Source organism: Podarcis raffonei, chromosome 2, assembly GCF_027172205.1.
Source record: "Podarcis raffonei isolate rPodRaf1 chromosome 2, rPodRaf1.pri, whole genome shotgun sequence".
NCBI classification, from domain to species: Eukaryota; Metazoa; Chordata; class Lepidosauria; order Squamata; family Lacertidae; genus Podarcis; species Podarcis raffonei.
In genome coordinates this window covers 3,219,232-3,236,184 of record NC_070603.1, presented here as the reverse complement: position 1 = coordinate 3,236,184, position 16,953 = coordinate 3,219,232, and the positions used below count along the sequence as shown (strand labels likewise).

General features: G+C 45.2%; 1 protein-coding gene across 7 annotated transcripts in view; it reads left to right on the top strand.

Annotated features, from left to right (window-relative positions):
* Positions 1–16,953, top strand: part of SPRYD3 (SPRY domain containing 3) — a 44,640-nt gene that overhangs the window by 3,469 nt on the left and 24,218 nt on the right. For 6 of the 7 annotated variants that reach the window (XM_053370254.1, XM_053370253.1, XM_053370273.1 and 3 more), the window contains exons 3-6: positions 823–898; positions 1,680–1,804; positions 3,698–3,833; positions 4,510–4,701. In XM_053370254.1, the coding sequence (XP_053226229.1) occupies positions 823–898; positions 1,680–1,804; positions 3,698–3,833; positions 4,510–4,701 (529 nt within the window). The remainder of the gene's footprint in view (positions 1–822; positions 899–1,679; positions 1,805–3,697; positions 3,834–4,509; positions 4,702–16,953) is intronic. The other variant, XM_053370252.1, reaches the window with a different exon arrangement.

Here is a 16,953-nt window from a genome sequence, read left to right as displayed (position 1 = left end):
AAGTTTTAAACTCCAGAATTTAATGGCATTTAAGCCCCACCTCACTGCTGACTTTCCTTTTTATAAAAAAAGGAAAGAAAAAAGTTCATAGGTCACTCTTCACTCTCCTCCTTTAGTGACCCACTTGGTGCATCAACTTTGCTGTCATTTAGAACAGGTTGGTCAGCTGGCTGAGTGGGTCAGACCTAACAATAAAACAATTTTACCTCTTTGGTGGCTCTCCAGACAACATATTAAAAAGAAAATATTTCTAAGTTGTAAAATAAAACCAAGGTTCCCTAGTCCTGAATTATAGGAAAAGAAATAAGTTTTTTTTTAATTGGAGAACTGAGGTCTGGGTCATTTAATTCCTTTTGTGTCTTTTAAACTCGCCTGCCCTGTAAACCAAATGTTGAAGTCTCTATAAAGCATTGAATTCTACACCTTTGCCTAGGTCAGTTGTAGCCAAATCCCTTTGGATGTTGTTAGACTACCTCCCATCAGCCTCAGCTAGCATGTACCCGTGGTTAGATATGATAGGAACTATAGTCCAGCAACATCTGGAGGGCACCATGTTGGCTACCTCTGGCTCAGTTATTCTGTCTCCAAGTGGCTTCTGGTCTAGTCAGTGTCATGAAGAAATACTGTATCAGCTGTGGAGATCTTGCTCCAGGAGGGAGGTGATTGCTGAAGTTTAGGACTTTACTGTTGGTAGTCCCTTGCTTCTTTTGTTGTGGCCTGATATCTAGGCCTGAGTTTTCTTATTTGCTGCTGCTTCTAAAGCGCTTGCATTTTGTACTTTGATTGGAGCTTGGAGAAGCTGACCTCATATCTTTTCTGCAGTTACCATGGAAATTCTGGTGAAGTCGGCTGCTACGTTGCTCCTCGCCCACTGACCAAAGACAACAATTATTTTGAGGTAACTTGCTCAGCTCTCTTGACAATTGGGAGGAAGATGAAGTCATGTTGCTCAAGAGGATGTCCATTCTGCTTATACACAGTTGGATACAATCCAGTCATTCTTAGCCAGGGGTTGGCAACCTAAGGCCCATGGGCCACAAGCAGCCACCAGGGGTCATTTAACCGGCCCACAAGCCGCCCGCTCGGTGAGGCCCCACTGCTGCGCTAAACTGGCGTAGTGCTTCTGCAGCGCCAGAAATCGCATCTGCACAGATGCAGAAATTTGGGAGGGAAAACGTGCGATCTGGCCCACGGAGGGATCTCCACTGGAGTGAACTGGCCCAGGCGAGGTAAACCTTGCTGACCCCTGCTCTTAGCCATTATAGAGTGTGTTAAGGAGTTTAAAATGCTCTTGTGTCTTATGTCTGTAATCTTCATAACAAACCCTATAGCATGTCAGTAGTATGTCCATGTTGCAGATGGCAAATTTGAAGTCAAGAGATTAGTACCTTCCTTAAAGTCACCTACATAATTTTTTTGTATGAGAGATTTGTGCCGGGAACTTGTTCCTCTTAGTTCATATGCTACAGTGACTCTGCTATCTTGTCATGTCAAATAACATTTCTCACCTCCAGTCCCCAATGTTATTTATTGTTACATTCTGCACAAAGTCAGCTTGTTTTAAAATCTACTCAGCAACCCACTCATGTTTCCTTTATATACCAGGCAGGAAACGGGCCCTCTTCCTTGGAGGAAAGTACTACTGTCTTGGTGCATTCTTTCTTCTGTCTTGTTCCTAGGTGTCAATTGTGGACAGCGGTGTGCGAGGGACCATTGCAGTGGGGCTGGTGCCTCAGTATTATAGCCTGGACCATCAACCCGGATGGCTACCAGATTCAGTTGCCTACCATGCCGATGATGGCAAGTGAGTTAACTGCTTACATTTCAGGAGCTTAAGAGCCATTCTACATGTTTTTCCTCCTCCATGGGTGTAAGAAATAAGTATGGCCAGTGCTTTGTTTCTAGGGGGACGCATTTTGTGAATCTAAGTTTGGCTTCATTGAGGGGCAGTCTTTCAATATGAGTAGGAAAATGAGAGTGCCCCAAACATTTTTTTTTAGAAAAAAACACTGACTATGGCTGTCAATTGATTCAGCAGAATTTGGTTGCTTCAATTTGCCATTCATAAAAACCATACTTTTACTTGTTTTTAGGTGATGCACATGTGCCATGGCTGGCTCTCTCCTGCATGTGATGGAATAGCGTGTTCTAAGATGAAGCAAACTCTTAGATTTTCATTTTAAAATGTTACTTTGAAATGTATCATCTCATTCAGTGGTCGCCCACCTTGTAGATCAAATGGCTTAAGCAAGTTATCTTATCCTTTAGTTGGCTAAACATTGCAGCCACTGAAATAATTCAATGTGAACTCTTATGTGTAACAATTGCATGTATATCTGACACACACATGCACACATGCTCTTATGCGAGGGAAACTGGAATTAGAAGCAGGTTTCCAGTGCATTTACAGTAGGTAAAATACCCACATTTTGCAATGTTCACACATGGTGGTGTGCATTCTTTATTTCCCCCTCTGCTTCTCCTGGTGACAATGTGCATTTCTTAAGTGTGCAGTTGCATCTGAAGGTCTTCTCCTGCTGCACCTACCACCATAAGAAGGATAGTTGGTGGCCCCTGGAGAGTGATGCCCTGCCTGTGAAATTCCCTCCAGGTCTGGTGTCTGCTTTGCTTTCATTTTGTTGCTAGGCGAAGACCTTTCCTTTCCCAGGTTGTTAACATTGCTAACTTATAAAGCTTCTAATTCTTTTTGAGTTGTTGTGAGTTCCATTGCTTGGAATTGTATACTGTACTTTGCTTTCTTTTTCTTCTAGATGACTTGTGGTTTGTTGGTTTTTACTGTTTTGAAAGCTGCCTTAGGAATGCTGATTGGCCATTGAAGGCTGAGGGTATATGTTTCAGAAATAATAAACAATTTTTAAAAAGAGCTGCCAGGGCTTAAGTTCCATGGGAAATAACTCTCCTCCCCTTACATCATATGCTTTGAAGAGTTGTGGCTCCTCAGTATTGAGGACTGTGTGTCCATGCTTGCATGCACATGGGACTCTTCTCAGAGAATCTGGCTTGCTTCCTGCAGCAGCCATTCTTGCTTGCTTGCAGATCTTACTCTTGTGCTTGAAAGCTCATGGGGTTGCTATTCTGTGTTTTGCAGCACAGAGGGGAGAGGAGGGAGAGTGACCAGAGGTAGTTGCGTGTGAGGAGAAACCCTGAAGAAGGCATCCTGGAGGCTTTGCAGGGCCTGACACTCCCCCATCTTCAGCACCTATTATTTTAGATTAGGAGTTGCTGTCCTCTGGCCCTCCAGGTGTTGTTGGGCACCTCCCATCAGCCAGCATAGACAGTGGCCAGTGGTTTCTGAATCAGTCTTCTCCCACTCTAGCAGTGGTCTGCTGTAGGATGTTGGTGCCTTTCTGATACCAATGTGTAAGTAGCCAATTCTAGAATACACATAAGATAATGGACTGGGATTCTGGCTATTCCCTCTTTTCAAGGGAACTTAGAAGGATCACTTGTGACATTTCTGGGTTCTTCTGTTTGGTGAGGAAATTGATAGACCTTAGCGTGAAACCTTAAACTGTGGGCTTCCCAAACTCAAAGAGTGTTCTTTAAGATTATAGACCTGTTTACTGTTACCCTATTAGTCTTGTGCATCATAATATTGTCCATTTTTCCTTGGATAATGACACATCTTGTCCATTAAAACTTATTTCAAGATCTGCTTGTGTGTTTACCCATCCAGACTTTACAATGGCCGAGCCAAGGGCCGTCAGTTTGGGACAAAATGTAGCTCTGGGGACCGAATCGGCTGTGGGATTGAGCCAGTGTCTTTTGAAGTCCAGACAGCTCAGATATTCTTCACCAAAAATGGAAAGAGGGTAAGTTTGGTAGCTTCTTTGTTGGGGGTTAAAGGAGGCATTGCCCCAGGGCACATCCTGAAGGCACATAATGTAGCAGCCTTGCTGAAACTAAGCAGGTCTGGGTCTGGTCAGTTCCTGAATGGGTGGCTTCCTGGTAACCCCATGGAACCCCAAGGAAGAAACGTGGATATATAAATGAAACAGAAAATATAGTATTTTCCTCTCCCAGAGAAAGAGGAACTTCCCCGAGGCCACCTATTGAGTTGATGAATGAAATGAGATTTGACCCAGGGAACTCCTGGCTTACAAACTTGGAGTCATCTGGAGAATGAGGCGATGGAATCCTGGACTGTACCAACCTTGATTTGCGAGTGGAATTTCATTTTTTAACTCTTCCCCATGTAAATTAATCCCCTCCTTGCGTGTAGAGAACTTAGCACATCAAGGGGAGACCCATGCTGTACCTTTTGCTCCATCTTGCTAGTTATCGGAATACAAAGGGGTGTTTTTTAAAAAAAAAATCTCCCCCATCCCAACAGTCTGAAGTGGTACAGTCCAAGAACTCTGCCAACTCACTCTGCCACTTCATTCTGTGCAATCTGTAGAATGGTTCTTGGCCAGTTCGCTACACTGATGTGTTCTGGAAAACAGAAGCAGTGTTATGTATAATGGAGAGATTGGCTTCCTCCCACAGGTGGGCTCCACTATAATGCCACTTTCCCCAGAGGGGCTCTTCCCAGCTGTGGGAATGCACTCACTTGGGGAAGAGGTCAGACTCCATCTTCATGCGGAGCTGGGCAATGAAGAAGAGGATGACAGCATCATGATGGTGGACAGCTATGAGGATGAATGGGGCCGACTGCACGATGTGAAAGTGTGTGGCACAGTGAGTGAGCATCTCTTGGAGGGGCGGGGTGTGATGGATCTCCTGGGTAAGGCACCTGTGCTTTGGGGGAAAGCCTCAAAGACCCACCCCAAGAACAGCTACTTGCTCTCTGGAGTGTGTATCTGGGTGGGAGGGAGGGATATCCTATCCTCTGTAGACTTGTCCAGCCCCATGAATAGTTGTCATTCATCCCAGCTGCAAATTTGGGTTATCAAGTACCTCTCAGTTCTTAAACAAAGTGACGCCAACCAAAAATAGGGTGGTTGTTTCTTTATACTTGGGGGACACTCTAGATCAGGGTCTCCAGCTGTTGTTAGACTACAACTCCCATCATCCCTAGCCAGCAGGACCAGTGGCAAGGATGATGGGAACTGTAGTCCAAAAATAGCTGGAGACCCAAATTTGGGAAACCCTGCTCTAGCTATACAGTAAATGTTTAACTGTCTATGTTTAAAGCTGCTTAAACAACCTAGTAAAGAATGCTGAGTCTCGAGGAATCATGGGGTGTTGAGGTTCCAGTTTAAGGGTGTGGGAGAGGAGAAAGGAAGGAATAACAGGGAATTGGCCTCCCTATGTCCCTAATAGCTTTTTGTAAGTATATTGAAGAGGGGATTACGGTTGGGGGAGATGGTTCAAAAAAGTATATTTCCTTGCACCGTACAGGGAACGTCAGGAGTCAGGAAAGGAAAAATGACTCCTTTCGCCTCTCCAGACCCACCCTCCCCCAAACACGGACAAACACACATAACCACCCCAAGTTCAGTGCTGTCAGACAGCTCTAAATCAGATCCCTCTACGTCTTCATAGCACAGCAGGGGAAGGACTCACGCAGGACAGGACAATCAAGGTGTCTTATCTCCCTGCTCCCACTCACTTCCCTGAATAGTACAAGTTCCAAGCTGGCCAGAACCCTCAATAGCTTGTTAGGATCAGGATGCGTTGCAAAGTTCTGTTGCAGGCTCCACTTTTTATTCTCTGCATGTACCTTTGATTATTGGTTGTTGAGGACAAATTGGCAGGAGGACGGGTGTGATTACTGTCCTGCTTTATGAGGGTCCCAGTTTTGGTAATAGAATGCCAGAAGCGTTTAGATGCACTGTTGGCCTTAATCTGGCAGGCTCACTTACATGAAAAAGACACGTGCCTTTTTTCACTTGGTGATGAAGATCTGCAATCATGTTGGAGAGGTAACCATGTGGAGTTCATAACTCTTGCTGGTACCTCTCGGCTTCATTGACTGGTGGGGGAGATTCAGTACAAGCTGAAATGCCATGTCTCTGTGTATTAGGAGAAGATGCACTTGGCCTAAAGCCAGTTTGCACTAACCATTCAGCAAAGCGTGCTCTAGGGCAGAGGTTTTCAGTCTTTTTGAGTCCATGGCTCCTTTGACCAAGTTCATTTTTCTGCAGCACCCCTGTGGGGCTCAGGAGTCCAGGAATGTCATCCCTTGCCTGCAGAGCTGGCAGCCTCTCGCCATTTTTTGAACACCCTCCCTTGTGGAGTGTTCCTTCAGCCTTCTCTCCTTTCTCCTTGGGAGTCCTCTGGGCAGCCGCTGCTGCCCCCCCCCCCGCCCCAAAGAGAGGTGTCTCCTCACACTGCCCCACAGGGGCCTAGGACTTGTTTGTCCATTCCCAACAGCAAGAGCTGGCGGACTGGCTGGCTGGGCTCCCTTGCCTGCTTGCTTGCATACTCCAAAGCTGCCTCAATTCTTGGCAACCAGCACTCCCTGGGCAGGCCCATAGGCATCATTTGCCTGTGGAGCTTGTAGCCAGGGCTGCTGCAACAAACAGCCACGCAAGCCTTTGGGAAGCAGAGTCTTGAGAGGGCATCAGAGGAGGGAGGGAAGGAAGGAAGGAGGGACAGAGGCCAGTGTTGCCCATGTCACCCTGATGATAATTCAAGGCACCCCAGGGTGCCACGACACACTGGTTGAAAACCGCTGCTCTAAAGCCTGGAGTGTGTGGCTTTGCTCCTCTGAATTCTCTGTTATTCCAAAAGTGGCCTCATTTCCTCATGAGATAGCATATACCGTCAGTATATACTGATTGCTGTGCAGGATGTAGAAGAGCAGAATAACTAGGATGCTGAAGTGTGTGCTGAAGGAAAGCTTGTGCATATGGGAGTGCTGGAAAAGGGAGCGTGTGGGTTGGAGGCAGGTACAGGGCTTAAGGGTGCTGACAAAATAATGGACTTATATGGATTTAGTGATGGATCTTGAACCTGTCTTCCCTCCTTCCTGCTTAATTTTCAGACTGGCTTCTTAGTTTGTGATCAGTTCTCTAGAAATCCAAAATAGAGCCGTCTGGGCCTGAATCTGCTCTGCATCTCCCTCCAGTGCAGAGTGGGTGAGCAGCCCAGTAACCCAGCAGCACTCTTCTTGCTTGCTCTCCTCTCTAGGGGCCCTGACTAAGCACATGGTGTCCTGAGACTCCTTGTGTACTTGTTTTAGAAGCATTTTTTCTGTCTCCTGTGGGCTCAGATTGATGCTTGGCAGCATATGAAGAGAATCTGCTGAAATCCCAAGGGCTGGGCAGAGTACACCAGCCTTCCCTCCCTCGGGGCGGCAGAATAGGAAGAATACAGCCTTATGTCTAAAGTGAGATGTGTTTTTTAGTCCTAGTTTTTTGGGAAGTGGGGTCCAACTGTCTGCTCAACAATACTTTGAGCACATGCCTCATATGCTCAGTAGCACTCTCCCCTTCATATATTCTGACCCATTCTGGGAACTCTGCTTTCAAAGCTCCTGTTCCTTGTGTTCACACCACATTCTTTCACTTTGTTTTTGGCTGGGCACCTCCCAGATGTAATGCTGCAGCCTGCTGTACTAAGTCAGGGTGAGGAGCCCGTGGTTCTCCCATATGTTGTTGGATTCCCAGCTTCTTTAATCTCTACACAGCATAGTCCAGTGGTCAGGGAAGATGAGAGTTGTAGTCCAGCAACATCTGGAGGGCCAAAGATGTGCTAAGTGGTGGTGACTCCTTGTGACGCGGATATGCACATTGTCTGTTGTTGGTTCTACTGCTGCAAAAGGAGGCTTTGGTGAAGATGTTTTGGTTTAATCCCTTGCTAATGCTGATTGTGCTATTATTTTCTCCCAGAATTTCTCATCTGGCTTTCTTGCTGTTCAACAAATGAAGGCCTAGCTCTCACTGTGGTGGCAAACCTGACTGTTGGTGTGATGTAGATCTGTATGGTCCAGTCTACCTCCATACAAAAAAAAGTTTTTAAAAACAAATATTTCCCTGTATATAGAAAACAGAATCTTGGGGGTGTGCAGAGGATTTTATTTATTGTATCTGTTAAAATCACTTTGTGAGAATTAGGCTGAAATAATCTTGCAGTATGTGCCTTTGAGTTCACGGAATGTTCCTAGGATGAAGAGGTGGCCTTGGGTGCCAAACAGGCATTATATCAAAGTTTTGTACTGGAGTCATTTTTAAATGGCTATTTAAGAACCTGAAGCCTTGGATCAGTTACTAGTTGATTTGATGTTGTGCCACCTAGAATCTTGCTCTACGGCACTAGTTTGAATCTCAACTAAGATAAAAAGTTCACTGGGTTACCTTGACCTAGTTCCCTTCACTCAGCCTAACATACCTCACAAGCTTGTTGCCAGACTAAAATGGGACAGAGGCTTATGATCCTCACACTGAGTTCCTTAGAAGAAGGGTGGGATAATAATGTAATATTACCAGCACACAAACTTGACGCTCCCCAAGTCTCACATGGGATATTGGTAGGGCAATGTCTACTCTGGCCACAAAAAATAATGTGCATAAGCACCAGGGAAAGCTGACTTGTGCAACTGGTGCGGTTTTTGCAAATGGAGAACCTCTGCATGGATATTACTATTTTATAAAATGCTACTGGTTTTGCGAGTAGTGAGGAATGGCAAGGAGTTACAGATTTCCATTGGTGGGAGAAAACATTAGGTCTTCCTCTCACATTCCAGCTGCTGTAAGCTCTAGTTGTGAGTTGAACCCTGTGTCCAACAATATGCATTTCTTTTCCATTACTTAAAGAATTGTAGCACACACCTAGTCCTGGATATTGACGTTCATGTGATTTGGGTTTATCAGCATATTTCAGTCACTGTTCTTGCATTCAAATCTCTTTCCCAACAACACGAGGGTTAGAATCATACAGACTTGTTTTCTGCTGGATGCCAGAAACTGGAGTCCTCAGGAGTTAACTAGAGCAAGCTTCTGTCTTTTTGCAGTGATGCAGAAAATGATTGTCTCACACTGGAATGTTTCTTGCATGGCTGTCAGTGTTGACCATTGTCACTCTTGGCCTTGAACCATCTGGGCCAGATGTTCACTCAGCTTCATTTGTGAAAGCTTCCAGTGATAGATTTGCTTATCTTGCCTGCTAAAGTTGCCCTGTTGCCTAATGCTGTCGTTGTTAACAGAATATAACTTGGGGTGGGTGGGGGAAGGGCCATCTATAATTTTAAAATTGTTCTCATTCTGTCCTTCCCATAGCAGCCGTAAGGGAGCCATTTGGCACCCACATACCCTTCAGCAGCCCAGTGTGTATTACTGAATCCTGCAGTCTTCTATGCATTCAGAACACCAAGTTCTTCTGACCTTGATAGTATTCTTATCCTTGGAAATAAGTCATGGTTGGGGAGCTGGTGGATAACATGCATTATGTGCATAAAGTATATTTCCTTCCCCCCTTTAAAGTTATATTTTATTGAACAATTGCAGAAAGTGATGTATTTGATGTATATCAAGCATGTGTTGGAGAAACAGGAATACTACAATTGCAAAATGCATAATATATGATAAACCATAATTCTGGGACTCACTAGGAAATCATCACTTAAAATTCTCAAGGTAATAAGAGAAACACCAAAAAAGCCTTTTCATCTCTAACATGGAATGATTTAATGCAATATTAATATAATGCAGAGTCCATAAATTAAGCAATATAAGAAACCTTTTCCATTTCTATCTTAGGCATCAATATCTGCTTACGCAAATGATTGATGGACATTAATTTCTCAAGTTTTCATGCTTCTTGAACTTGTTTGATAAGTTTATGCATATTGGCAAAATTCCAAAATTTATAAAGCCTTTCCTCCCACCATTGTGCAATGCAGGGTTTTTTTGTTTTTGCAGATATAGCATCTGCATTACTTCTAGTGAGACAGGGAATGCATTATGGAAATAACACACACTGAGGATTCTTGTCTTGTGGGCTGATCTTTAGGAAACCAGAGTTCTATAAATCTGCAAGTTTCTATACTACTTTTTGTTTGTGTGACACTTTCAAAAGGTTCTGTTGAAGGCTGTGTGTTGCCCACTTCCTGTATCCCTGCCCTCTTTAGGCCCCTTCTGCAGGATCTCTTCAAAAGCTTTTCTTTTCTGTTGAATCAGAGATGATAAACTAGTGGCAGGCAGGCTGCATCTGGCCCCCAGCACCACCATTAAATCTTAATCCAAGGTGTGGTTAACAGAAGAACATTGTTCAGACAGTTTCATCTGTAATGAAAGTTTTTTAAAAAAAATCTAATGGGGTGTAGATTTATTGTATTGCTAACTCTTTTGCAAAGGACTGTTGACAGTTTGCCTCTTAAAGTGGTCTTTCCGGAAGCTCATTTGTTTCCATGTGTAGCCTTGCACCCAATAAATTGATCACATATGTCCCCAGACATTGGATGCAAGTGATAAGATTGACTTCTGCAAGACGCAGGGAAATTCTTTTTAAAAATACTCATAGCAAGAAGCTTGGTGCCAACCTGCATTTAATAACTCTCCCAGGGTACAAATTTATGTGCATGCAAGTGAATGTCCTGGGGTGTGTGCTAGTCATGGAGGAAGGGTCTTCCAGACCTCTGCAAAGCAAAGAACATGAGTGGCCATACAAGTTTATGAGGAGAGCAAAGGAGTCATCTCAAGGTGATGCCCACAGTACACTCAATATTTCAAATGTGCTCACGAATCCAAAAGGTTGGCCACCGCTACCCTAGCATAAGAACATAGGAGCCTTGTAGATCAGACCAAAAGTTCATCTCATCTAGCACCCTGTTCTTACAGTGGCCAACCAAATGCCCCTTGCAATCTTGTAAACAGGACATGCCACTGGTATTTAGAGGCATGTTACCTCTGATATCATTACTAAGAGCCACAAATTCATGTAAGATAGCCTGCTGTTAAAGCCCTCCAAACATGTAGGATTAAAACTTACCTGACAGGCATGACATGTTCTGTGGTGGTTGAGTGATGCCACCAAAAAGGGCCTTCCTGTGGCAAGTTACTCCCCTTTCCAGCTGTAGCACATGCAGGTCACTGCCACATGAATGGATGCCATTACATTTTGGATCTTAACACACTCCTCCCCCCCCATGTCAGCCTGGAACACGGAGGGGTGGAGACTCACACCCTGAGGGCAAAGTTTGCACAGTGAATAGTGATGAATGTTACAGCCAGGTTGGGCTGTGTACCTCCAGGAGGCTTCATGGTGACAAAAGCATGTGCTCTGCCCCGAGGCTTAAATTATAGAGGCCCCCAAAGCTGTTATCTGGAAATGAAGAAGCTTCACAGTGGGGTGAAGGCACTGCAGCTTTTTCCTTTGTAACAAGATGCTGTCCCAGGCTCTCATCTGGTGTTCTTCAGTAGAGAACATCTGAGGACATGCCAAAGAGACATTCCAGACCTTTTCGTGAAAGAGAGCCAGCTGTTCCACCAGCAGATTAAAACGGTGACTGGAGGTCAGCCCCTTAAAGCCAATATTGCTTTGGTTGATGTATTTGCCCCAACCAAGACTCTGGGTTGTCTGCTGTTTCCAACTCTATCCTGTATACTGTCTGGCTGCTGCATTATACCACAAATATCTGAACATTGTACTCTTCTGTTAGACAGAGCTGGAAGGGGAAAGGTAGGGTGTGGCCATGTTAATGGGATCTGTCGCCCTTCGTATTTTAAAATGCCTTGATGCTTTTGGCTTGCGTTCTTCCTCCTTGTCTCCCTCCCCCCAATCTCTTGAACAGTACAGAAACAGCGATAAAATCATAAAATCATAGAATCATAGAGTTGGAAGAGACCCCAAGGGCCATCGAGTCCAACCCCCTGCCAAGCAGGAAACACCATCAGAGCACTCCTGACATATGGTTGTCAAGCCTCTGCTTAAAGACCTCCAAAGAAGGAGACTCCACCACACTCCTTGGCAGCAAATTCCACTGTCAAACAGCTCTTACTGTCAGGAAGTTCTTCCTAATGTTTAGGTGGAATCTTCTTTCTTGTAGTTTGGAACCATTGCTCCGTGTCCGCTTCTCTGGAGCAGCAGAAAACAACCTTTCTCCCTCCTCTATGTGACATCCTTTTATATATTTGAACATGGCTATCATATCACCCCTTAACCTCCTCTTCTCCAGGCTAAACATGCCCAGCTCCCTTAGCCGTTCCTCATAAGGCATCGTTTCCAGGCCTTTGACCATTTTGGTTGCCCTCCTCTGGACACGTTCCAGTTTGTCAGTGTCCTTCTTGAACTGTGGTGCCCAGAACTGGACACAGTACTCCAGGTGAGGTCTGACCAGAGCAGAATACAGTGGCACTATTACTTCCCTTGATCTAGATGCTATACTCCTATTGATGCAGCCCAGAATTGTATTGGCTTTCTTAGCTGCCGCGTCACACTGTTGGCTCATGTCAAGTTTGTGGTCAACCAAGACTCCTAGATCCTTTTCACATGTACTGCTCTCAAGCCAGGTGTCACCCATCTTGTATTTGTGCCTCTCATTTTTTTTGCCCAAGTGCAATACTTTACATTTCTCCCTGTTAAAATTCATCTTGTTTGTTTTGGCCCAGTTCTCTAATCTGTCAAGGTCGTTTTGAAGTGTGATCCTGTCCTCTGGGGTGTTAGCCACCCCTCCCAGTTTGGTGTCATCTGCAAATTTGATCAGGATGCCCTTGAGTCCATCATCCAAGTCGTTGATAAAGATGTTGAATAAGACCGGGCCCAAGACAGAACCCTGTGGCACCCCACTAGTCACTCTTCTCCAGGATGAAGAGGAACCATTGATGAGCACCCTTTTGGTCCGGTCAGTCAGCCAGTTACAAATCCACTGAGTGGTAGCATAGTCAAGACCGCATTTTACCAGCTTCTTTACAAGAATATCATGGGGCACCTTGTCAAATGCCTTGCTGAAATCAAGGTAGGCTACATCCACTGTGTTCCCTTCATCTACCAGGCTTGTAATTCCGTCAAAAAATGAGATCAGGTTAGTCTGACATGACTTATTTTTCAGAAATCCATGCTGACTATTGGTGATCACAGCATTCCTTTCTAGGTGCTCACAGACTGTTTGCTTAATGATCTGCTCCAGAATCTTCCCTGGTATTGATGTCAGACTGACTGGGCGGTAATTATTTGGGTCCTCTCTTTTCCCCTTTTTGAAAATAGGGACAACATTTGCCCTCCTCCAGTCTGCCGGGACTTCGCCTGTTCTCCAGGAATTCTCAAAGATGACTGCCAGTGGTTCTGAGATCACATCTGCCAGTTCTTTTAATACTCTTGGATGCAGTTCATCTGGCCCTGGAGACTTGAATACATCTAAACTAGCCAAGTATTCTTGTACTATCTCCTTAGTTATTCTGGGCTGTGTTTCCTCTGCTGAATCATTTGCTCCAAATTCTTCAGGTCGGGCATTGTTTTCTTTATCGGAGAAGACTGAGGCAAAGAAGGCATTGAGGAGTTCAGCCCTTTCTGTGTCCCCTGTTTGCATTTCACCATCTTCTCCTCTGAGTGACCCCACTGTTTCTTTGTTCTTCCTTTTGCTACGAACATACCCATAAAAGCCTTTTTTGTTGCTTTTAACCTCTCTAGCAAGCCTGAGTTCATTCTGTGCTTTAGCTTTTCTGACTTTGTGTCTACACGTGCTGGCTATTTGTTTGAATTCCTCTTTGGTGGTTTCCCCCCTTTTCCATTTTTTGTACACATCCTTTTTTAATCTTAACTCAGTTAAAAGTTCTTTAGATAGCCACCCTGGCTTCTTTAGGCACCTTCCATGTTTCCGTCTCATTGGTATTGCCTGAAGTTGTGCTTTTACTATCTCCTTCTTAACAAACTCCCAGCCATCATGAACTCCCTTTCCTTTTAGTATTACTGTCCATGGGATCTCACCCAGCACTTCCCTAAGTTTTATGAAGTCAGCTTTCTTAAAGTCAAGAAATTGAGTCCTAGTATGCTTGGCTGCTCCTTTCCGCTGTATAGTAAACTTCAGAAGAGCATGATCACTCACGCCTAATGATCCTTCCACTTCTACCCCACTAACCAGGTCATCAACATTGGTTAGGACCAGATCTAAAATGGCTGTTCCTCTTGTTGCTTCTCCCACTTTCTGGACAATGAAGTTGTCTGCAAGGCCAGTGAGGAATCTGTTTGACCTTATGCTCTTGGCTGAGTTTGACATCCAACAAATATCCGGGTAATTGAAGTCCCCCATTACTACTATCTCCCTTCCTTTTGCATGCTTGGCCATCTGTTCCAGGAAGGCATCATCTATGTCCTCCGTTTGGCTTGGGGATCTATAGTAAACTCCCACAATGAGGTCACTGTTATTCTTCTCTCCCTTAATTTTGACCCAAATGCTCTCACTTTGGCTTTGAGGTTCTAAATCTTGGATCTCTTCACAGGTATACACATCCCTGACATATAACGCCACTCCTCCTCCTTTCTTGTCTGGTCTGTTTCTCTGAAATAGATTGTATCCTTCCATTATTACATTCCAATCATGGGACTTATCCCACCAGGTTTCAGTGATGCCTATTATGTCATATTTAGTTTGCTGTACCAAGAGCTCAAGCTCATCTTGTTTATTTCCCATGCTTTGCGCATTAGTGTACAGACATTGAAGTCCATTAATCATTCCCCCGTGTCTCTTATTTAAGGATTTTTTCCTCCCACCACTAGGTTTGCGTGCTGTTTGCTCCATTTGGTCTATGACATTTGGATGACCATCTTCATCAATTGATAGACTCCTACCTTCAGGAGCACTGTCTCCCTCCCCCACATTAGTCAGTTTAAAGCCCTCCTGATGAGGTTTCTGAGATTTTTGGCAAAAACATTCCTCCCAACCGTTGTGAGGTGCAGCCCATCGCTTGCCAGAAGTCCATCTTCAAGAAACTGCATTCCGTGATCTAAGAATCCAAACCGTTCCTGTTTACACCATTTGCGAAGCCAGTTGTTCACTTCCACTATTTTTCCCTCTCTCCCTGGGCCACGTCATTCAACTGGGAGGACAGATGAGATGACAATTTGTGCATTTAATTGCTTCAATTTCCTGCCCAGAGCCTCGTAGTCTCTTTTGATCTTCTGGAGGCTATTGCTTGCAGTGTCATTGGTTCCCACATGAACCAAGAGGAAGGGGTATTTGTCAGTGGGTTTTATGATTCCTTGCAGTCGTTCAGTTACATCTTGGATCTTAGCCCCGGGGAGACAGCACACTTCCCGAGACATCTTGTCAGGCCCACAGATCACTGCTTCTGTTCCGCTCAGCAGGGAATCCCCTATCACCACTACACGCCTCCTCTTAGGTTTGGTCGGGGTTCTTCCATGAGCTGTCCGTTCCACGGTCGCCTGCACATTCCCTGAGGACTGACTTTGCTGCTTGTCTTCATATACCTGATCGACTGTAATGAGGGAGAGATCCTCAAATGGAGTCTGCTCTTCGTCTTCCATGCTAGGGGAGAGGACCTCAAAGCGATTGTGTATTTCTAAACAATCAGAGCGAACCCTGGGCCTCCTACTTCTTTGAGTCACGTTTCTCCATATATCTGGCTCCTGTATTGGTGAACTAGCCTCCTTCTCAGGGGAGTCCCCTGTCTCCTCCTTGGTGGAGACGGTGTGCTCTGTTGCTTCCAAGAAGAGCTCCAGGTCTCTAATTCTTTGGAGCGTAGCTACACGTTCCTCCAGTTGCTGGACTTTGTCTTTTAAGAGGGCAACCAACATGCAATTGCTGCAGGTAAAGCTGCCTGCAACCTTTGGCAAGATGGCAAACATTGCGCAGGAACCGCAGGCGACTGCAGCTGTTCCCTCACCCTCCATCTTGAGAACGTGTCGTTGGGGGTGGCTACAGCGGTCCTCCATCATAAGAAGCGTGAAGACAGGACAAATAACTCCCCCCCAAAAACCCTAGGTTTCCCCCAACAAACGTTTGAGACAAGCTCCCCTAAATCTATAAGATGGATCAAACTGCGCGCGCCGCTACCCTGCAAGCTCTGATAAGCTCCTCGCACAGCTAATCACCTGCCTCAACAGAAACCCTGCCCCCTCTGACCTTTGCAAAACATGAAAAATGTTTGTTGAGTCATGACCACCACACTGAGTGCCTTTATTCTATAAGCTTGGTCCTTCTATCCAAGAGAAATTGGAGTGCATTTTAATGTTCACATAAACTGGCTTGGATCCTTAAATATGTTAAGGAAGTTCATGGAAAGAAAGTTTCTCGTGCCTCCCCCAAGCATCCCTGAATGGTCGGGATGGACCTCCTGCACAACAGGTAATGCTTTTTTCATGAACTTCCATAAGTTAGGCTACAATCCTAACACCACTTAATAAGCCCTATGTAATTCAGTAAGACTTAATTCTGAGTAGACATACCGTATTGGCCCAAATATAAGCCATACTTCCCCCCCAATTCCAACTGTGAAAAGTTAAAGTGCAGCTTATATTCGTGACCTTACACTGCTGGCAAAGCGGCGTGGCTCCCCTCCCCCAAGGAAGCAGCCCAGGAGCGCAGAGCAATGGCGCCCAGCTCACCCGCCGCTCCCAAGCCTCCCCCGAGACGTCGGAACGAGGGGGGGGAGGCCGCCAGCAAAGCAGCGCTGCTCCCCCGCCCCCAGGTAGCAGCCCAGGAGCACGGGGGAATGGTACCTGTAGGACTTTCTTCTATATTTGCCATTTATGGGTGTGAGTGCCTGCAGAATTTAAAGGGAGCGGCTTATATTCAGGTATTGTCTTTTTTTCTTCCCCCCTCTGAATTTTGAAGGTGCAGCTTATTTGCAGGTGCAGCTTATATTTGGGCCAATACAGTAGTTAGAATTGTGTTGTTAACTTAATATTTTCAAACTATACACTAGGGAACTGGTAGAAAATACAGCAGCTAGACAACTGGCACCAAATACAGGGAACTGTGATTATCTCCCACTTTGTTTCCCCAGCAGAAATTAAAGCACATGTTGCAAACCTTCCTCGGGACAGAATTCCAAAGTGCACGTGTGTGTGTTGGAGGGGCTACCACCAAGA